General features: G+C 44.2%; 1 protein-coding gene across 3 annotated transcripts in view; it reads right to left on the reverse strand.

Annotated features, from left to right (window-relative positions):
* LOC126924676 (uncharacterized) overlaps nt 1–18,370 on the reverse strand; it is a 44,995-nt gene that overhangs the window by 20,308 nt on the left and 6,317 nt on the right. For all 3 annotated transcript variants that reach the window (XR_007713625.1, XM_050739409.1, XM_050739410.1), the window contains exon 2: nt 16,365–16,781. Coding sequence is in view for 2 of the 3 variants with exons in the window: in XM_050739409.1 (XP_050595366.1) it covers nt 16,365–16,677 (313 nt within the window). In the remaining variant the exon portion in view is untranslated. The remainder of the gene's footprint in view (nt 1–16,364; nt 16,782–18,370) is intronic.

The raw sequence follows: 18,370 nt of genomic DNA on the forward strand, positions 1-18,370 counted from the left end.
CAACAAACTATAACAAGCTTCAACGGTAGATAACAGCTAATAGCTTTACAAATCATGTAGCAACAGCTAACAATCTTATTACTCCTTTAATGCTCGCAAAGTTCGAGTCATTTCAAACTCAAATAATTCATCGTAGAAGTGTTTCGTGCCTGTGCAAATCGACCAGTCCTTACGAGCTATCTACAACACCATTATAGGAGTAAAAACACCTGTACTATCCTACAAGCCTTAATCCTCCGAGCGCGAGCACCTTGATCCATAAATCATGAAATAACATAGATATGTAACAATTCCGAAGAATAATTTCAAACGCGTCGAAATGTGCTATGCAAATCAACGAGACCAGTTTTTAGTGAAATTGTACAGTCACGCGGTTAAATCTTACGTACGTATGTCTCGCGCATAAACTCACACCTCGAAACATCTTAGGGACTATAATCGGTGCAGGCATTCAGTCGATAAAAAGATGTACGAGTATAATCAAAATAGCTGGCGATGGATTGCATTCTAACTACCTTCCACGAAGAAATACGCCGACAACGTACGACCAAGCTTTCGCATGTTCATTTTCGAGAGAAACAATTTCGATGAGTGTAAGAGAATTAGCGTGACAGCGGTCTCATTAAACGGGCGCAGTGTTGGTCAGTAACCCAATTCAAATTTCGACCAACGAAACCCAGAAACAGCTTGCTACCTTCGCGGGAAGCACGCGGAAATTCTCACGCCAGAGTATGAATTATTTATAAATATTGGTCGGTGAATTATTACGACTGCGCGGCGTGCAGCGTGGCTATTATAATAGAAATCCAGCCACGAGGGTGGTTATTTACGATCGAGACGTTGCGAGCGCCCGTAGGGGACTCGCTCGAAAGCACGTCATTCTTCGAGAACTGAACATCGAGAAACTCGTTCAAGACGGTGCGGGACGTGCACGTGACTCGGCGTGACGCTCGCTACGCGCGAACGCCAAACGTAACTAGAGAAGAGGAATCTCTGATAGGTCGTGGCATCTTTATGTTAATCCGCGCTTCATTGTACTTTACGATCGAAACTACTTGTTCAACGAAGCTTCGCGACTTTCTGAGCGACTAGAGACGGTCGGCTGCTTAGGCTCGAATCTTTCGTTAAAGAAAGTTTAACAGAAGCATTTTTTTATAGATATTAGATCTTGCTTCGAAGCGAATTGGTAGTTAAATCTTGTTCCATTCGAATATTGTTGGGTCAGACGAGTCTAGACAGAGAGAAGCAGACAAAATCATCGTTCGAAGTTGTTAGAGCTTAAAATTCGTAAAGTTTTGGATTGATAATTTCGATGACACACAAATGGGCGTTGCAATATCGTCGTGTAAGAAAGGTAGTGGACCACAGGCGTTTCTGAGTAAGTCTCGGTCAATTATGCGTTAAATATATTCCCGAGAGATTGCAGCGAGCGAAACGATAAAATCGCGAAACTGCCAACACCTGGTTCGTCTACACCATCAGATATATAAATCGGACGATCGAATATTTCGATGAGTGGAATACAAAGAGAAAGGGAAAGTGTTAGGATCTATCAAACAGATGACTCGAGGAAGTGACTTTCTTCGCGGATGTTTGGCAACCGTGTTGATTGATTAGTTTTGAAATAATGGAAAGTATTGCAGGAAGGAAGTAACATAGCGAAGTTTCCTACTGGCGAAAACAATCTGTTGAAACTTTCCAACGGGGCATAGAGTTCGTCGGTACCACCCATGAGAGTTTCACGTATAATAAATCGTTTCTTTCCTAATCTACATGTAAAGTAGTACGATACGTTACGAGCAACGGAGACGAGTTAAAAAATTTGCCACGAAATTCACCTTGATCTTGAAAGTCAAGGTAAAACGTTTCTTTTCGCGGTAGTATTGCAACCTGATAATAGAATCGACCTCGAACGACGAAAAAACATGTTTGCAAGAAATATTCTAATATCGCGCGTCTGTGCGGAGCACGATGCTTGAAATCTCGCCAAGTCGCCCCATTTTCGTCTTGCCTTCCTATTATACAAGCCACGTAATAGACTTCGCACATAATAGTAAACATTCAGAAATAGTGGAAAACGCTATCACAGCGTATCGACGTGTCCTGTACATGTATGTGTACTCGCTTTAAATCCTCCACCCTAGCAACATCGTAAAACACGTCCACGCAACGACTTTGCGCGCTTTGCACGAGATCGCCTTTTCGACGAGACGGAAACAGCTTCTCACCAAAGAACTTATCGTCTCCCTTCAAAATGTTGCTACGTTATGAATCCACCGATACTCGTCCGCGCCCGACTAAAACGTAGAAACGCGTTTCATTTCCATACGGACGTTCCGAATAATTTCAAAACGTCCAGACGTTTATGTTTACCCTGGCGAATCCTTTCGACTCTATGGGGAAGAAAGTTGAACGAGCCGAAGCTTTTCCATTTTGAAATTGAACACGTTCGCTGGCAACGTTTCTTGGAATGATAACACACCTACGTGGCTAAGGAACAAAGAGAGGAAGAACGCAGGGTGTCGTTTCTCACGGCGTCACCGTTCGACGATATCTTTAGAGCCGTCGCAATACCGTCCGCCTTGCTCAGACCAGAGCCTTTTGTTTTATAGCATTGCATCAGGAATCCTGAAAATTATGACTGCTGAAACGAGGCGCTTCGGAGTTCCTTACGGCCACTCAACGTCGCCGCGTTGACGAGCCTACTCCCTAGGTTCAACAACCCCTCTGTCACCATGTACAGGGTGGCTCGATCGGATAGACGAACTAGAATTCTGCGAGGTATGCACGGAAATGCGTCGTAAATTATTCGAACCTGGAACACGCGTGTTTACTTACAGATGGTTAAAAGTTACGATTTTCGACGTAAACCTCCGTAGATTTGAAAGGAATAACGAGAAAACAGAAATACCAGATGCCTTAATATGAAGTTATCAGCCCTTCGCCGGCTCTTAATATTCTCGACGAGCGGCTTTTTATTTTTGATAGAGAGATCTAGATCTTTGACGCTGATCATCAATCGTGTGGTATAGTCACACCTTGAGGCACGGCAATCTCTCGGCGATCTACCATTCAATGTATTCCTTCGAACGTCAGGTTCGTATCATTTCTTTATTGCGGGCCTTCACCCGCTTATCGTTCACCGAGTAATGCTAAGCTGACTCTGCTCCAATGCACGCTACGATTCTCTACTGTCTTATTTCCCGTTGTTCCTTTTGGCAGAGACGAGAGGAAACGCGATTTCAACGCGTTAAGTTATGTTTCACAAAGCTGTGGCATGCGATATGAAGAGATGACTCGCGATATTTCCCACTAAATTGAATTTCCGCGATATTTAAAGAATTCTTTCCTCTAAATTCGAATCCAGCCTCTTAGCAAATTTAATTCGATGTTGTTGTTCGACCGAGCGATATTCTTAATAGAACATCGTAGTACAGATTACTTTGCGATATTTTCGCTACGATGTAGAAAAGAAACGAGTAGTATAATAGTATTTAACGCTAAAGTCGTAGATGATCTTTACCTGCTGCACTCCACGAGTCTATTAAGGAAGTCTATATCGAGGAAGAGCATGGAAGAACTAGCAAAATGGTTACATACAAAGCAGCTTGCAAATGCTTCTAAATGCTTCTAATGCTTGTAAATGTTTTTTTTTTCTTTTTTTTTTTTAGAAATGCCCGTAGAGTTTGCCTGAATCGAGCGAAAGAGAGAAAGAACGTGTAGGCGCGAGGATAAATGCCGTGGAGGATGCTTGCACGAGTCAGTTTGTAATTAGTCTTTAGTTACTCTTGTCAGGGCTGAAAGAGCAGAAGACTGAATGAGAGTTGGTTATGTCGCGTCCATACATGTCACGAATACGTATAAATACATACCGATGCATATATGTATAAATACACATGTAATATCTTTAAATGTGAATTACCAAACGTACTTTTCCTGTTTATTGAGATTTAATTTCACGCGTTTGATAAAAAGTGGCGAAACCTAGGATAGATACCTATTCTAGATGATTCTAACGGATATTCGCGAAACGCAGAAACGATTTCTGAAAACACGTGTACGATCACGTGCACCGAATACCAAGAGTGTCGCAAAGTACGAATACAGATCCCAGGATTAGCATAACCACTCCCTTTTCTGGGACAAGGAAGGCGTGACCGAAGGTACAGCGAATATCGAACAAGTCAATTCTTCGATTAATCGAGCTTCTGCAACGTGATCGATGTTAACGCGATGCGGTTCGCGCTATCGATACGGTGTTCCGCGAATATAGAGTTCTATGAGTACACGTATAAGGTTTCTTAGGATGTATAGTAGTCTTAGACTATTCTGTGTTTTGTATTCTACGAGTTGTGCTTAGAAAAATAAGAAAATAATTCATTGGGAGAAAGCTGTATTTAATTATTTCGCCTGGCCAATGTTTCCTTATATGTTTCAACGTTATGCATCGCGAGATTCGATTAACATGTACGTATCTTTGTTCGTAATACGATAAATATAAAACGAAAGAAGAGAAATACGTCTCGTGCGACTTTCGAAACATCGTCGCGGTGGTCCGAAAGATATTCCATACACGAAGGTACTAGGAAGGAACGCGTCTTATTATATTTGCAAACGAGACAATACGTCAGGGAGTTGTCAGGAAGCTATTATGGTTACAGATGGATTGGAAGTACGTGTGAAAATACAATGCTTCCTGCGCGTTTCATTCCCTCTGATTGACTCGCTAAGCAAAACTGTCCCTTAATTCTGAATAGGGAAGACAAGCTTTTTACTCTTCCTGCTACTCGTCAGTCTCTTACAAGCACAAAATTGTCGCAGCCACTGTGTATCTCTGAACTATAGTGTAACTTCGCAAAGATAATTTCGTATATTCGTTCCTCGGAGAGTTATGAAGCAGCAACAGAAAAAAATACCACTAACGTACGTAATAATAATAATAATAATGATAAAGACAATCACGGTAATAGCCGTATTCTGCACGTTCGAGTTTCACGAAACGGTCGGCTAGCCGAGGCTCAAAGTTGTTGCAATTTGTTATTACTACGTAACAGCGTTATTTATAAAACGACACGTTCCCGCGGTGGACCGTCAAGACACAATTTTCCGCATTTTCTACGCGTTCCATGGGCCAGGACGACATTAAACGTTCCGCCGGAAGCAAGGTACCGTAATAGCACGTTGCGCACCGTGTGTTTGGCGCATTGATGACTTCACGGAGTATCGATAAAGCGCGGCTCTTAAGAAGCCTGGCTTTTATACCGAGCTTTCTTGAATTAAAGAATTCTGTTAACGGTAATGGATTCTGCCTGTGTTTGGTTTCACGGAATATCGCTAGACAATGGCATTGTCCTCGGCGTAAATTGAAATGCATCGTACCATACGATACATGGACGTAGGGATATTTGCAATTTTAATTCATTTATCATCGAATACATACGTATCTAGTTCAACGCAAAACCATCTGTTACGATTTTTATTACTATCTTCGCGTTCATTATTCCTGATAATTTATCTTTAAAAGCAGCACAGCCATTTAAGTATACTTTATAGATATATAGCTCTGTAAATTGCCAACAGTACGTAGTTAGATCTTCGTTTTCAGATTAATACGTATAGTATATCACTTTGAACGAGTTATGTATAATTAGCAACTTGCAATTTTTATCGATACCTGGAGAGCGAGTTCTTTTTCGATTCACATTCTAATTTCAGTTTAATCGACAACCTTTCATCAATCGACGATCTACATTTTTTTTTCCATCGGTTACCGGGTAATCAATACTCGTTACATGATCCCTTGAAACACGTTCGGCTTCAGAATGGATTTTCGCGTTCATTATTTCACGGGATATCAATTAAGGTACTTTTTGCTGCGCGAATTACCTGAAAATAATAGCTCACCGTAATTGACAGCGGCTAATATTTATTGTACACCTTCTGGAGCCGCGCGTTTTCAACTTTGAAGCGATTACCGAAACGCTTACGTTTAATCGCGCTACATTTATCGATCCCAATATGATAGCAACGAGAATTTTTAGCAGCATGGAACCGGTTCACAGTCGAAGATTGAATTTTCGTACAAATTACGATACTTTTCTACGTGTAGTTTATCGTGTAATTGCACCCATGAATTTTCTCATTCTTGGGAATTGGATTTTGAAAACGTTGCACGGATTGCGTCGAATATTCCGCTACTCTATAATTATATCTATACGAACGTATATGCTGAAAGGATATGAGACTGCCGTATTAAGAAATTTGACGAACCCCGATACCATAAATTCTAGTTATCTTTCTAACAAACGAAGATAGTGAAACGTTTCAAATAAAATATGGAAACATAAAAATATGTACGAAAGTATAAACGCAAGAAGCAGAACATTTTAGAAGATTATGATACCCGAATGCAATTCCGCTTGCGCGATTAGTTTACAGAATATTCTTCCAATTAAGAAATCCTAGAGATAAATGCGAATTGAATACTAATTAGTCCAATTAACTTAATTGTACGTATAATTGTACATACTATATACCACAAATTCGTCATTTTCATTTTAGACATAAACTCATCTGCCTAGAAATCCATATAAAAATCTAACTTTCATTTACGTGGCTTTAGCGTGCGAAATATCAACACGATAAAGATCGTCGACTGCGTTCAAAGCTTAAGTGAGTGAAAAAATAAATTATCGGAGAAAAAGGACCGAGATATAAGTTGACTCGAATCAGGCTAAATTTTCTAGCCGTCGTCGCAGTCGAAAACGCAAAACCACAAATTTCGTAAGAAAGGAAACAAATCGCGTTATCTATACAAAAGAAGGAGTAAACTCAGCGGATAGACCAGGTGGAAACAAAATCAAAAGAGATTACGAAAGTGCGGTTATCTGGCCAGAACGAAGGGAAGTCGTAAAAAACGACGCGATAGGAGCAGAGAGTGGTGCAAGGTAGGAATCGGGGACGAATTACGATAACGACAGGTGCAGGGCCAAGCACAGAGAGCAGAACCGTATAAAACCGTGGAGAACACGATCAGATCCGTAGAAGATTCGAACTCGAACGCAGGACGCGCGTAAAGTCGAGCCTCGAGGAGAAACTAACGAGTGATAAACAACGATAAATTCCTCCCACGTAGCCGAGCATCTTCGCGTCGCTGCCTCTCCGGGGGTAATTTCAATGATCTCCGGCTGCACCGGCTCGGCGTAAACGTGCCCACGAAGCTGATGCATAAATACCTATAAATATGACACGCCGGGGCCCGCGGTAACGTTGCATATTAAATTACATTCTTAAGCAGCAGCCGGCGCGCACCAGAGGGCTGCATCAAGTCAGCGAGTCTGATTAAACGCAACCGAGAGCCATGCCGCGATGTCATGGCGAGAATCCTGCTACGGATGAGAACGACAGGGACGACAACAGACGTCGAGGGTAGAACGAAAAGTGAAAGGAAAGGGAGAGACGCGTCGCGGCGCTGCGTTCACCTCTTCGACGACGACCACGTTCCTCGTCCCCTGCACGTCGCTTCGCGCAGTTTCCGTTCGCCTTGGGAGAGTCGTTGTTCGTTGTTGCAAAGGCCGCGGATATACCCACCACCGGAGGCTGGCGATGCTAATTATTCTGGTTCATGCGAGCAATTTGTCGAACACCGGCCAACGTATGTATTTAATAGCCACGGGGCTCTTCGGGCCCCACGGGTATTTACATCTGTAGCGAATACCGCGGCCGTAATATGGGACGTCGGAAATTATCCCGGGATTACGGATCGAGTCCTGTTTGCTTGTGCTTCGCGTACGATCTCGTTGACATTCGTATCGAGCCACCACGTTCTCGTTAGAATTCGAGGAAAAAGCAAGATCGGTTTCTATTCGAACTCGTAGCGAGATTCTTTCATCCGCGTGCTCGAAAAATATGCCCGATTTTAGCCTATGGTCGGTTTCGGAGGACGGCGCAATTATTTCGGAGATAAATATCCGGAAAATATTAGTATCGGAAAAATCTTCGAAACGAATACGGCTTGACGAATGAACAATAGAATAGTGTGGTTCATCCTTCGCCTCGCGTTCAAGGCTACGTTCACGGAAAGAAAAATCACATTTATTAATTTACCCGAGACTCGAGCATCGTTGCTCGTAACGCGTGCTCTTTTTATATTGCTCGTCGATGCCATTTTTCCCTTTATTGCATACGCGATAAGTTTGAATATTATGGAGATGAAAAACACGTTTTACTGTTTCATCGTCTGGCAAACAGACACAAAGGAAGCGCGCGTATCGCCTGAAGAAAAACATCGACAATTAAAAGCGGCGAGGAGGCTCGCGTCGAAGGAAATGATCCTAAATTAAACGATATCATCATTGCATTCGATGTGTTCCACCGGATGGACGTTCGTTCCCAAAAAGAATATACATGCGTTCCCATTTAAATGCTAACCTTTAAAGTTTAAAATTCATACTTATGCAAATCAGATTTCTCGATGGATTCCTTCTACATGCAAAGCATCGATCACGTGTTAATTACAGGATACCGTCAAAGACACACGATCCGCAGATTCCATAAAACCAGCCTGTTTTATTTTTACCCCATAAAGCAACCGCGATCTCGCATTAAACTTTCAATTTAAATATTTCTTCTTTGGATTTTATTTTAATTGCCGCCGTTTCGTACATCGCGTTCGTTCTGTCGGAGAGATTTATTAAAATACCATGGAATATTACCATGCGATACTCGGTGAAAAATTGCTCGGTATAATGAAGTTTTTCGTTGCCAGCCAGACGAACCGACAACGAAATCATCGAGACCCTTTTTGTTCCTAGTTTTCTGATTAAATTACATCCTGTTTGGCAGAAGCAGACGTCGGATGCTCTCAAGCGGTAAGCTACATTTACAAATATTTGTCGATCCACGATGCCAGTCGCGACGACACCTTCGAAACTTATTCTTTCCGAGCGTAGACGATTGAAATTCACGCTTATGCAAAGTAGATTTCTCAATGGTTCCTTTCTGCACGGCGGACATCGAGCACGAGTACTAATTACAAGACACCGTCCAATAGAACGCGAAGAACCATCAACAGCTCGTTGTTCTTTTACCGCTTCAACCTTGGACGCCGTCACAAAAGCTTCTTTCAATTCGGAAAGTCACCATTTTTCACCGCGATTCTTGCGTGTATTGTTTGCGAGACCGTGAATGGTCTACGGATTCTTGCGGATTGTTCGATAGTTGAATAAACAGATGCTGGAATGTTGGTCGAATCTTTAGTCTTGTCGTTCGTGTCCGTTCTACTACGTGAGCGATTGTTTCGTTAATAATCTTTTGCTGGAAATTGCTTCGGTAACTGGATACGATTTCTTCGAATAACAGAATTTATGGAATTATGAATTTCTAAGCAGAGAGTTTGTCGTCGAATAGAAGTTGAAACAAATTTGACGTGACTGTCGGGTCACTGCCACTGACTTGAATCGAATGAAAGTGCCGTGAAAACCGGAAACGAATCCGCCCCTGGAAAGCATTTCTCAATGAAAGTGCTTCTACTTTCCTCAAAATGGATCTCCCCAGTTCTCTTCGCGTGACATTCTACGGCCTTCGTACGACAATGAGTTTCTCTTTCTAGGAAAACCGCTTTCAAGGGAAACACGCGGTCGATTTACAGCGTAAAACGCTGATTTCTTTCGATTCGAATGGACTATTGAGAAATTATTGAGAAATGTTATCCAGAAGCGGTGTAATTGGAAGAACGACTATGACGAGGTAACAATGATCTATCCCTTTCTTGGCTAAATATCTTTTCCTTCGGTCTCACAGCGCTCTTACGAAGAAAGAAAAATCCTCTATCTTACGCTTGCATATTTTAACTCGAATATTTTATTCGAGAAGAAAATTCGTTTGTACCTATGGAACCGTATCTATCTGTTCGCTGTGCGAATAACATCGACTAAAATGCAACACCTAACATTTCGATGAAACGCGTTTCGTAATTACCTCGGCTCCCTTTCGAGTACGATATGCCCAACGCGATAATTTATTAGTATTTTTGACGTATCCGGAAGAATTTATTAAAAACGCCAAGGATGGTTCTCGCCTTGGCTCGTTTAAACGTATTTCCCTGGAACGATGATAACAGAATAGTGATAACAGATATTCCATGGCAGTAATAAATCTACATGCTCGTTGCCGGAATGAATTCACGAGCTTTCCTCGAGCGATTAAGCGTTAGCTGGCAGGGATGAGCCGCTCGTTCGCGATTTAATATCACGTATTCCCCGGCTGAAATTGGAACGATCTTCTTGCCGAGCGGAACCAGGAATCTCTGCCAGGCTCCTGTTAACCTCCAGATTGCTACTCTCTGCTAAATCTCTGCCTGGGGAACGTCTGATTTAGAAAACTCGAAATGTATGTGCACGGTGGACTGTAATCGCGGACAACTCTCGATCTCTCGCAGCGTATTCCGGTTGTAGATCACTTAGCCGTGTTAAAAAATCACCGTTCACGATGTTTTCCTTCTTTCTCGCCTCGCAGCTCGGCTCGAGGATTGCTACGAGCGGTAGCCGTAGCAAACTACCGTGATCTCTGCGTACTATGTCGATGATTGAATTAAACCGAGGTGAAAAAGTTTCGATCGCGATAATTGCATTAAGGCGAACGTATGAATAGAACGCGCTTCTTGCAAGAGATTGCCATCTGTTTCTAATTTTTATTGGTTACGAGTATTTTTCGCGTATCTTTCAACAGGAAAGGAAATAAAGTAACGGGAAAGTATGGAGCTTCGAGATACGTAGTACCTAAAAGGTCCATAATGCCATATGATTGTAGCTCCTTCCTTTCGTTTCCACTCTCTTGCGCGCAAGTGCTAGCAACGCGGCTATCGAGAGGCACCTAATGCAAAACGCGAATAAATGTTAATTAACGTTCGGCAATTTTCCGTCGAAAATGGAAACGATACAGCGATATCTTAAGGGACGATATCCTTGCTAATTGCACGAGCATTAAAAATGTCGACATTTGGCTTTTAAGAAGATTCAGAGCCACGATTTCGACCGTTTAACGCCAGCCGCGTCGTTACTTTAATCCGATTCGGAAAGAAGTTAACGTAGCTATCCGATGATCGAGAAACCGATTAAAAGCGGTAAATTTGCATACCGTGATCGGTCGAGATTAAAAGATATTTCGTTGGTAAATTCTATACCTAATTTAAAACAGAATGCGTTTTAGTAAAACCGATTTAATTATCGATAAGATACATCATGGCCAGATACATATCGTATAAAGTGTTGTTCACGACTATCGTTATAGATACCATTCGTATCATATTACTAGTTCTGTGTTGTTACTTACCTGGTCGATATAGATCTACACCGAGTAATTTTAGCGTCCGAATTGGAAGCTATTATCCTGCTTTCTGATTTTAGTTTCTTTTCTATTAATTGTAACAGCCTAAATACGTTGAAAATTAGGCATTCTAACGACGTACATTGCTATATACGTACATCTACGATCCCAATATTAAACTCGCGAATGCTGCACGCCTATATAGAAGGAATTATTTGATCGACATAAAAATTGAACGACGAAGCATAGAAAACGATGGAATTTCATAAGCAGCCCCGATAGCTAATCTGGCCGACGGTTCAACACCCTCTCCGCTTCCTATAAGATTCCAATGGCAGAGCAGTGTTCACCTGGAAGAATCCGGCTCTTCCTCCGGAGAGCATCCCCCGGAGGGCAGAATTCGATTCCGCGGAGTCAACCAGGTGTAGACCGGCCGACGCGGGAATAAACATATTTTCTAGGCGATCGTCGGTCGAGCATCGGGCCATAAATAAAACAAGAAATTCCTCGACTTGGTCCGCCATAAATCGCGCGTCCACGGCGTTCGATGGCTCGAAGGAACCACGGAACCTCCTTCGACTAGCCTCCATCGTAAACGCTATGGTTGCGCGCGCGCGCCCGCACCAGCTCGCCGGGAATACCCTTAATAGCTTCACCGCCTGGCCGACGCTCAACTTTCGATTTCGCGGCTCCCTCGCGTTTCCGAGATTTATGCAAATCCAGGGGCGCGCGAGTCTCTAACACCCGTGCTAGAAGCCGCTTGGAAATCCGCGTGCACCACGCGTTTCTGGTTGTAAATCAACGGGTTATGCCGAGGGAATCGAGCTGGCACCCACTTCCGCCCGACAACGCGCCATTTACCTCTTCTGGTATCAGCTTTCAGCTTTGATGCCCGAGAAGTTATCGAAATTCCATGTTGAATGGATTTTTTGTGTTTCGTGGGAATGTTCTCTGCACGCGGTGGTTGCTAGGTAATCTCGAGTTGACTGCAAGAATTTTGAAGCTAATCTCGCGAGATGTATCGAGGAATCAACGGCGAAGACGACGTTCCAGCAATGTACAAAGCGTTAAGCGAGACGAAGAATATTCGCGATGACTTGGAGTTAAAATAAGGCAAGTGGATCTCAATAAACGAAGTTCTATGGTACAGAGAGTACTTTCGCTTTGAAAGAAGGAAGGAAACGGCTCGTGTAATTATGCTTTTCGAAATGTTTACGAACCTGTAGATGCACGACGACTGATAAACATTATACATCGGCATGTTTGTAAAAAAGGCGGTCATTTTCCCTAGTCCGCGCCCACGCGTAGACGACTCGCGTTCCTCGAACTTGCGCAGAAGAAGGTACGACACCGGTTTTTCTAGTAAGGGGCGCGCGCGAAATTACGCGCATAATATAAACGTTTAAGACACCGAGTCGTTCGCTCGGAGGAATCTCGACTGAAAAGCGATTCCCTCGATCGGTGCGGCACTCCCACGGTGTTTCGCGAAGTCACGAGCGCGCTTTCACGCGATATCTGCACAACCGCCCCTATAAAGATAGGCCCCTTTTCTCTCTCTCTTACTCTCTTCCTCTCTGCCAGCTTTACAGAGGAACGTGGTTGAATTTCTAGGCACATAAACTTCGTCTTGGCCGCACCTGATAGACACGCCGATCTCGCTCGACTCCTTGATAACGTTTCACGCGGAACAAAGAACACGGCGCGACCAGTTTTTTTCTCTCGAGCGAAAAAGCGTGGGTACCGAGTGGAAATTCATGAACTGGAATCTTCGTGGTGTAAGGTCGTTTCGTTACGTAGATATTATACCACAGCGTCTGATTTATCCATATTTTCTTAAATATTATATCAGAGGGTAGCAAGTATCATTCGACGTCGGATTTTTCCAACGTTCGAATTCCTCTTTTCTTTCTCTACGATTCATAGTCCCTAGCTGCTTGGTATGTACGTAGCGAACGTGTAATTAAATCCTCAAAGTCTATCGATCTCGTTGACGCGAATCGAGAGAGCGTGCTCGTTGCTGGAACAAATACGCGAGCGAGCACGCGATGTGGCTGAAAAGGGGCGGCGGCGATTCTAACGCGCTGCTCCCCGCGCCGAGATTAGACCAGTCGAGACTTCGTTAGCGACCCATTGTGAACAGATGCGATCATTATGCGTCTCGTTTGCATAAGTTCCTGCTGCGTGGGAGGGGACCGTCGGCCGAGGACGAGAAAATGGATAAGGGTAGCAGGAAACGAACGGTGCGCCAAGGTACAAAGAGGAAAGAGTTGCTGGAGCGTACACGAGTTAACGTTGGTTTCAAGCGCGATAGTGGGCTGACTATAGGAACGGCATGCGATTTGGAACGGTCGCGATCCGTAATTCTATAAAAGAAACGTTTTGATTTCCCTTGATAAAATAAAGAAACGCGAAATGCGCGAGAAAAGGAATCACCGTACGAAACGAAAAGTATGGGAAAGAAGAAGCGAAAGAACGCGGCGAAAGAAAAGAGACAGAGACAGGAAGAGCGTTTGCAACGAAACTGTTGCACCGTTTCAACAGAATCGCGGTATCGGCGTAATTTCGACCCACGCTATATCCAGCCGCGCATATGTAATTCGCGCGTTTTCATTGAAAAAGTATCGTCAGCCGTTATGCTAATACGAGAGGCCGGGCCGTTACACACGGCCATATGTCACTGACCACCTCCGCCGCGGCCGACCGCGGTTCCACCGTTGAATAATAGACGCCCTGTTGGTCGTTGCACGGCGACCAGGGACTACGTATTCGGGAACGAGGTTGCTACAGAGATTCGTACGTTCACTACCATTGCCGTAGACGCTAGCGGATGTACGACTCGGGACGATATTAAATTATAATTCACGGCACGCTCTGCCGCGTTACCTCATACTTTCATTCGCTATTTATAGGTTGACGCTCGCCCGTTTCTGGTTGCGATCGAGTAACGACTACGAACGATCCGCGAAACTGCACGGTAGAAGCTCTTTGAACAGGATTTGACGCAGTTCGGATAGTCGGGTACAAAGTCGAAGTAGTTTCGAGTTCGTCGGAGCTCGAGTCGTCTTTGCGGCCAATTTTGCCAGACAAAAAATAAGAAAAGAAAGGACGGCCGATAATACGCACCATCGCGCTCGATGATTATCATTTTTTCATAATCCGTTGGAACGTGTCATGCCATCGTCCCAATCAGTATCGTAATCTCTGCTCTTTCATCGTATCGCGATACAGCGCAAGGCATAAGAGATTTTTTTCATAATTCACGATTTACGATGAAACGTCGCTTGTCACGGGTGAAACTCGCCGTTCGATTGGCAAAGACGTACGGTAATTGGACTGACGCGTAACGAAACGCTTGGTCAGGATCGAGCACGGTTCAAGTCGAACGCTGCCCCGGCGTGCAACGCTCGGTTTCATTGTTAAACCGCCACTGCCACCTACAACCATCTGTTACTTTCTTTCTGTGGGCCTCGGTTAAATCACCACCGTGCCTACTACAACCTGATTACATATGTACACACTCGGCTGCGGGTAAATAAGCAAACAAATGCGCCTTCCTCTTATGTATCGCGGCGCACAGGAAATCTCGAGAATGTTGCAAGCGACGCTCGGACCGGCTTGTGTGGGGGGCTTTTTAACCCTCGAGATGGCATGACTTGATGCGTTGCGTGTCGTGGGTTCTTAATCTCGGAATTACTACAGTAGTGCCTACGAAATTGTGATACTCGGTTTCGCGTCACGATAGCTACGTTACTCCTTGCGAGCTATAGTGGGTGGCTGTATGAGTATTTATGTTAATAGGTTCAGACTTTAATTGTGAGACCTCGCGTTCGTTCGCCTTCTTCGTCACGCGATGTTACGCGCTGCCATTTGACGTATGACAATTTCGGTTTGTAACAAAAATCGCTGTACCTTAACGTACGATCGCGCGAGAGGAACCCAGTCTACTACACGACGTTGTATCCAATCAGAACCGCATTCCTTCAGCTGGTCATCTTCTCGTGTCCGAGCGGTACACTCGGCGTCGCGATTATCCTTGCTTCTCAAATACTGTTCAAATAAACGAAGACATATACAAGAGCGGTATTGGGTACCGTTGGCATAAAAGCTCGATCGGTAAATCAAACAGCAATCTCGTGCTTCGGGGTGTACAGGCGATTCTCGAGGTCGCCCCAGTCGTTTTGCAGAAAGCTCGTAAAACTGGTTAAAAAGAAACGAGATGGGAATGTAAACGTTTCCATCGATCAAAGAGGCCGTTTATTAATCGGCCACTTTCCTGGTCGCGATCTTGCGCAAGCAGCCGCCAGTGCCTTTAATCCGAGATCGAATTCCCGATAGGATTCGCGCGCACGATCGATCATCGCCGGCGACGTGATCGATATATCGACACTACGGTTGGGCTCGGTCAATTCTATGCAGTTGCGGATATCTCGCGGTCCATTAAGTGCCACCAGCACACCGGCACACCGGACTTTAATGAATTTCTGGCCGGCCACGGATATTGGCTCTCGCTTTTTCCATGCCTCGCGTTTCGACGGTTCTCCTTGACTTGATTTATCGGCCGAGGGGGGGAAAGTTCCAGCTGTCTCGAATGCCAACCGACGGGTTCGAAAATGCTACAAGACTCATTCAACTCCGTCTCCTGTTGTACCTATTATTTGCAGATTGCCCGGATAACGAAACGTTTTGTAGTGGTGGAATCTGGTTCCGAGGGAGTTACACGTCGATCGTATTATCGATAGCGCGACAGATACGATACCCGGATAATTGAACGGAATAGAAGTTAGTCGAGTGTCGAATTAACGAGCGATCCAAGACAGTTTCGCTCTCGAACATTTGGAAATTAGCGTGGAAACGTAGAATCGATGGACATCGTCGGTGAAGAAGCTGAACGATTAGCGCCGAATAATACAACGCTTTTCGGTTTTCGCGCGTAGATCGTTCGACGTTCGAAAGGCGAATCGATTAATTTGTATCCGCTGCGGCCGCTACGATCCACCGGTGGAGAAAAGGAAAAAAATTTAAGAAGCCATTCGACTCACCAGGATATCCCTCTGGAATCACGATCTCAGGCCCAACCTTCACGTCATGGCGGTAACGATGCATCAACAGGGTAGCCGTGACTCTCAGCGATCGTTGCTGCTGTTTGTACAATAATATCGGTCTTCCTCCGGCACCTTCCACCCTTACCACCCTCGGTAACGAGAATCTGTCGAGAAACTCGCGCAACGGCATGAATCCAGCTCCGGAACTCGCAGCTTCCGCGGTAGCCTCCCGGGAACTGGGCAACGAATCGTCGCCAGTTCCGGTAGCCTCGCCACTGGACAAAGTCGAAAATTCACCACTCGACGACATCGTTACACACGGCTCGGTTTCCACGATTTCATACGCACTAGACTCGCGAGCGGTTATTTCGTATCACGGCGGATCGGCAGTTTCACCACGATAACGTGTCCGTTCTGAAAACAAAAATACGCAAGACATTAGTGTTTTTCGCTTAGGATCATCGCTTCTCTTACGATAAAACGAACAATTATCGCTTGAAAAGAACGATGTTGTTTTGACAGCATTTGTCAACGAAACTATATCGATCGGTCAACGTTTAGATAACAGGCATTTGGAAAAGCAGTCGGGGATATCCGCGGTTCGGATCTAGTCGTAACTGTATACGAAACGTATATTAACGAGCATAACCCGCATAGCAGATGTCATAATCATCTCTAATAATGAGATAACTAATCAAATAGATAATCAGCCGAGTTCGTGCAAACATGCTCTATATCTGATGTTTTAGATTTACGGTTATTTTTATTTCCTCGCGTACTTCCTGACAAACGAATTAATATACTTGATTCTGTTATCTGGCCAAGTCCGTTAAGATATCGAACGAGATTGCAAACGCGTATTCAAAGCATCTGTGAATCATTAGGAGGATGCATGTATCATAAATATCTGAACGGGACGTAAGGCGGGGAATTACTTGTTGCGAGTCTGACGAACCTGAAAACATGACGCAAAACGTATGTACTTTTTTTTACGGAGAACAAAGAAAAACCTTATGCCGTGATCCGGACGATATCAGGGAGACGAAGAAAAGCATGGAAGAGTCGGTTGTTCCGAAGGAATTCGTTATTCCACGAAGCGTGGCAGCCTTGACAGTGATTCGCCGGCGGCGAAGTGTGCCTCGGCTAACGAGTGATTATGCTCCTCAGGCTGGCTTGACGATGATGGTGATGATGATGAATTTATGACGATGATTATCTCTGGTGGCGTACCGCTGTGTCGCCACCGGTGTTTGTCTTTCAGACGACGAGACAGTGGCGTGAAAAAACGGCCAAGGAATGATGGAATGAGTCTGGTTCGCGGTCGTTTAAAGATTGTTCTTGCGACTGGCGTTGACACGCGACGAACAACGCTGACAAATTAGTCCTAATTGATTGGGATGGAGCTGGATTGATCGTCGGAGTTTCGAAACCACATCTAAATCATTATACTCTGATATGTTCGAATCGGACGATCTCATAGACGTGTAAGGTTTTTCTGGATGTATCGCTTCGGCGCATATCTTGTTTTCGTCTTTCGAAAATTCTTCGTCTTTCGGCGTTTTATCGGATCTACGTAATAGCGAGTGAACCTTTTCAATGAGACGAACCTTTTCGCTTTATCGAGAGGTGAAAGCTATGGAATTATTTATAATTTAAGATAAATACCAGCGCTGAAAATTCGAAAACGCGATTGTTCTTTTAAAGCAAGTAGAGTAGGTATCTCAATTTTCGCAATCCGAGGTGATTGATGGGATCCTAGAAAGATGTAGGTTGATTTTTGATCCAGTTAATGACACGATAATTTGATTACAAAATTGGACCGAGAACAAGTTAATAACGATCCACTTTATTTCCGATGAATGGGACACATGCGTCTGTGTAAAATTTATAACTCGAATCACTGTCGGTGATTAGCGGGACGCCAATTTACATGGGTGTTCGGAGCGCTGTCGTTGACTTCTTGCTCCATATGGTACATCATCGACGCGTTTATGGAACTGGAA

This window comes from Bombus affinis, chromosome 15, assembly GCF_024516045.1.
Source record: "Bombus affinis isolate iyBomAffi1 chromosome 15, iyBomAffi1.2, whole genome shotgun sequence".
NCBI lineage: Eukaryota > Metazoa > Arthropoda > Insecta > Hymenoptera > Apidae > Bombus > Bombus affinis.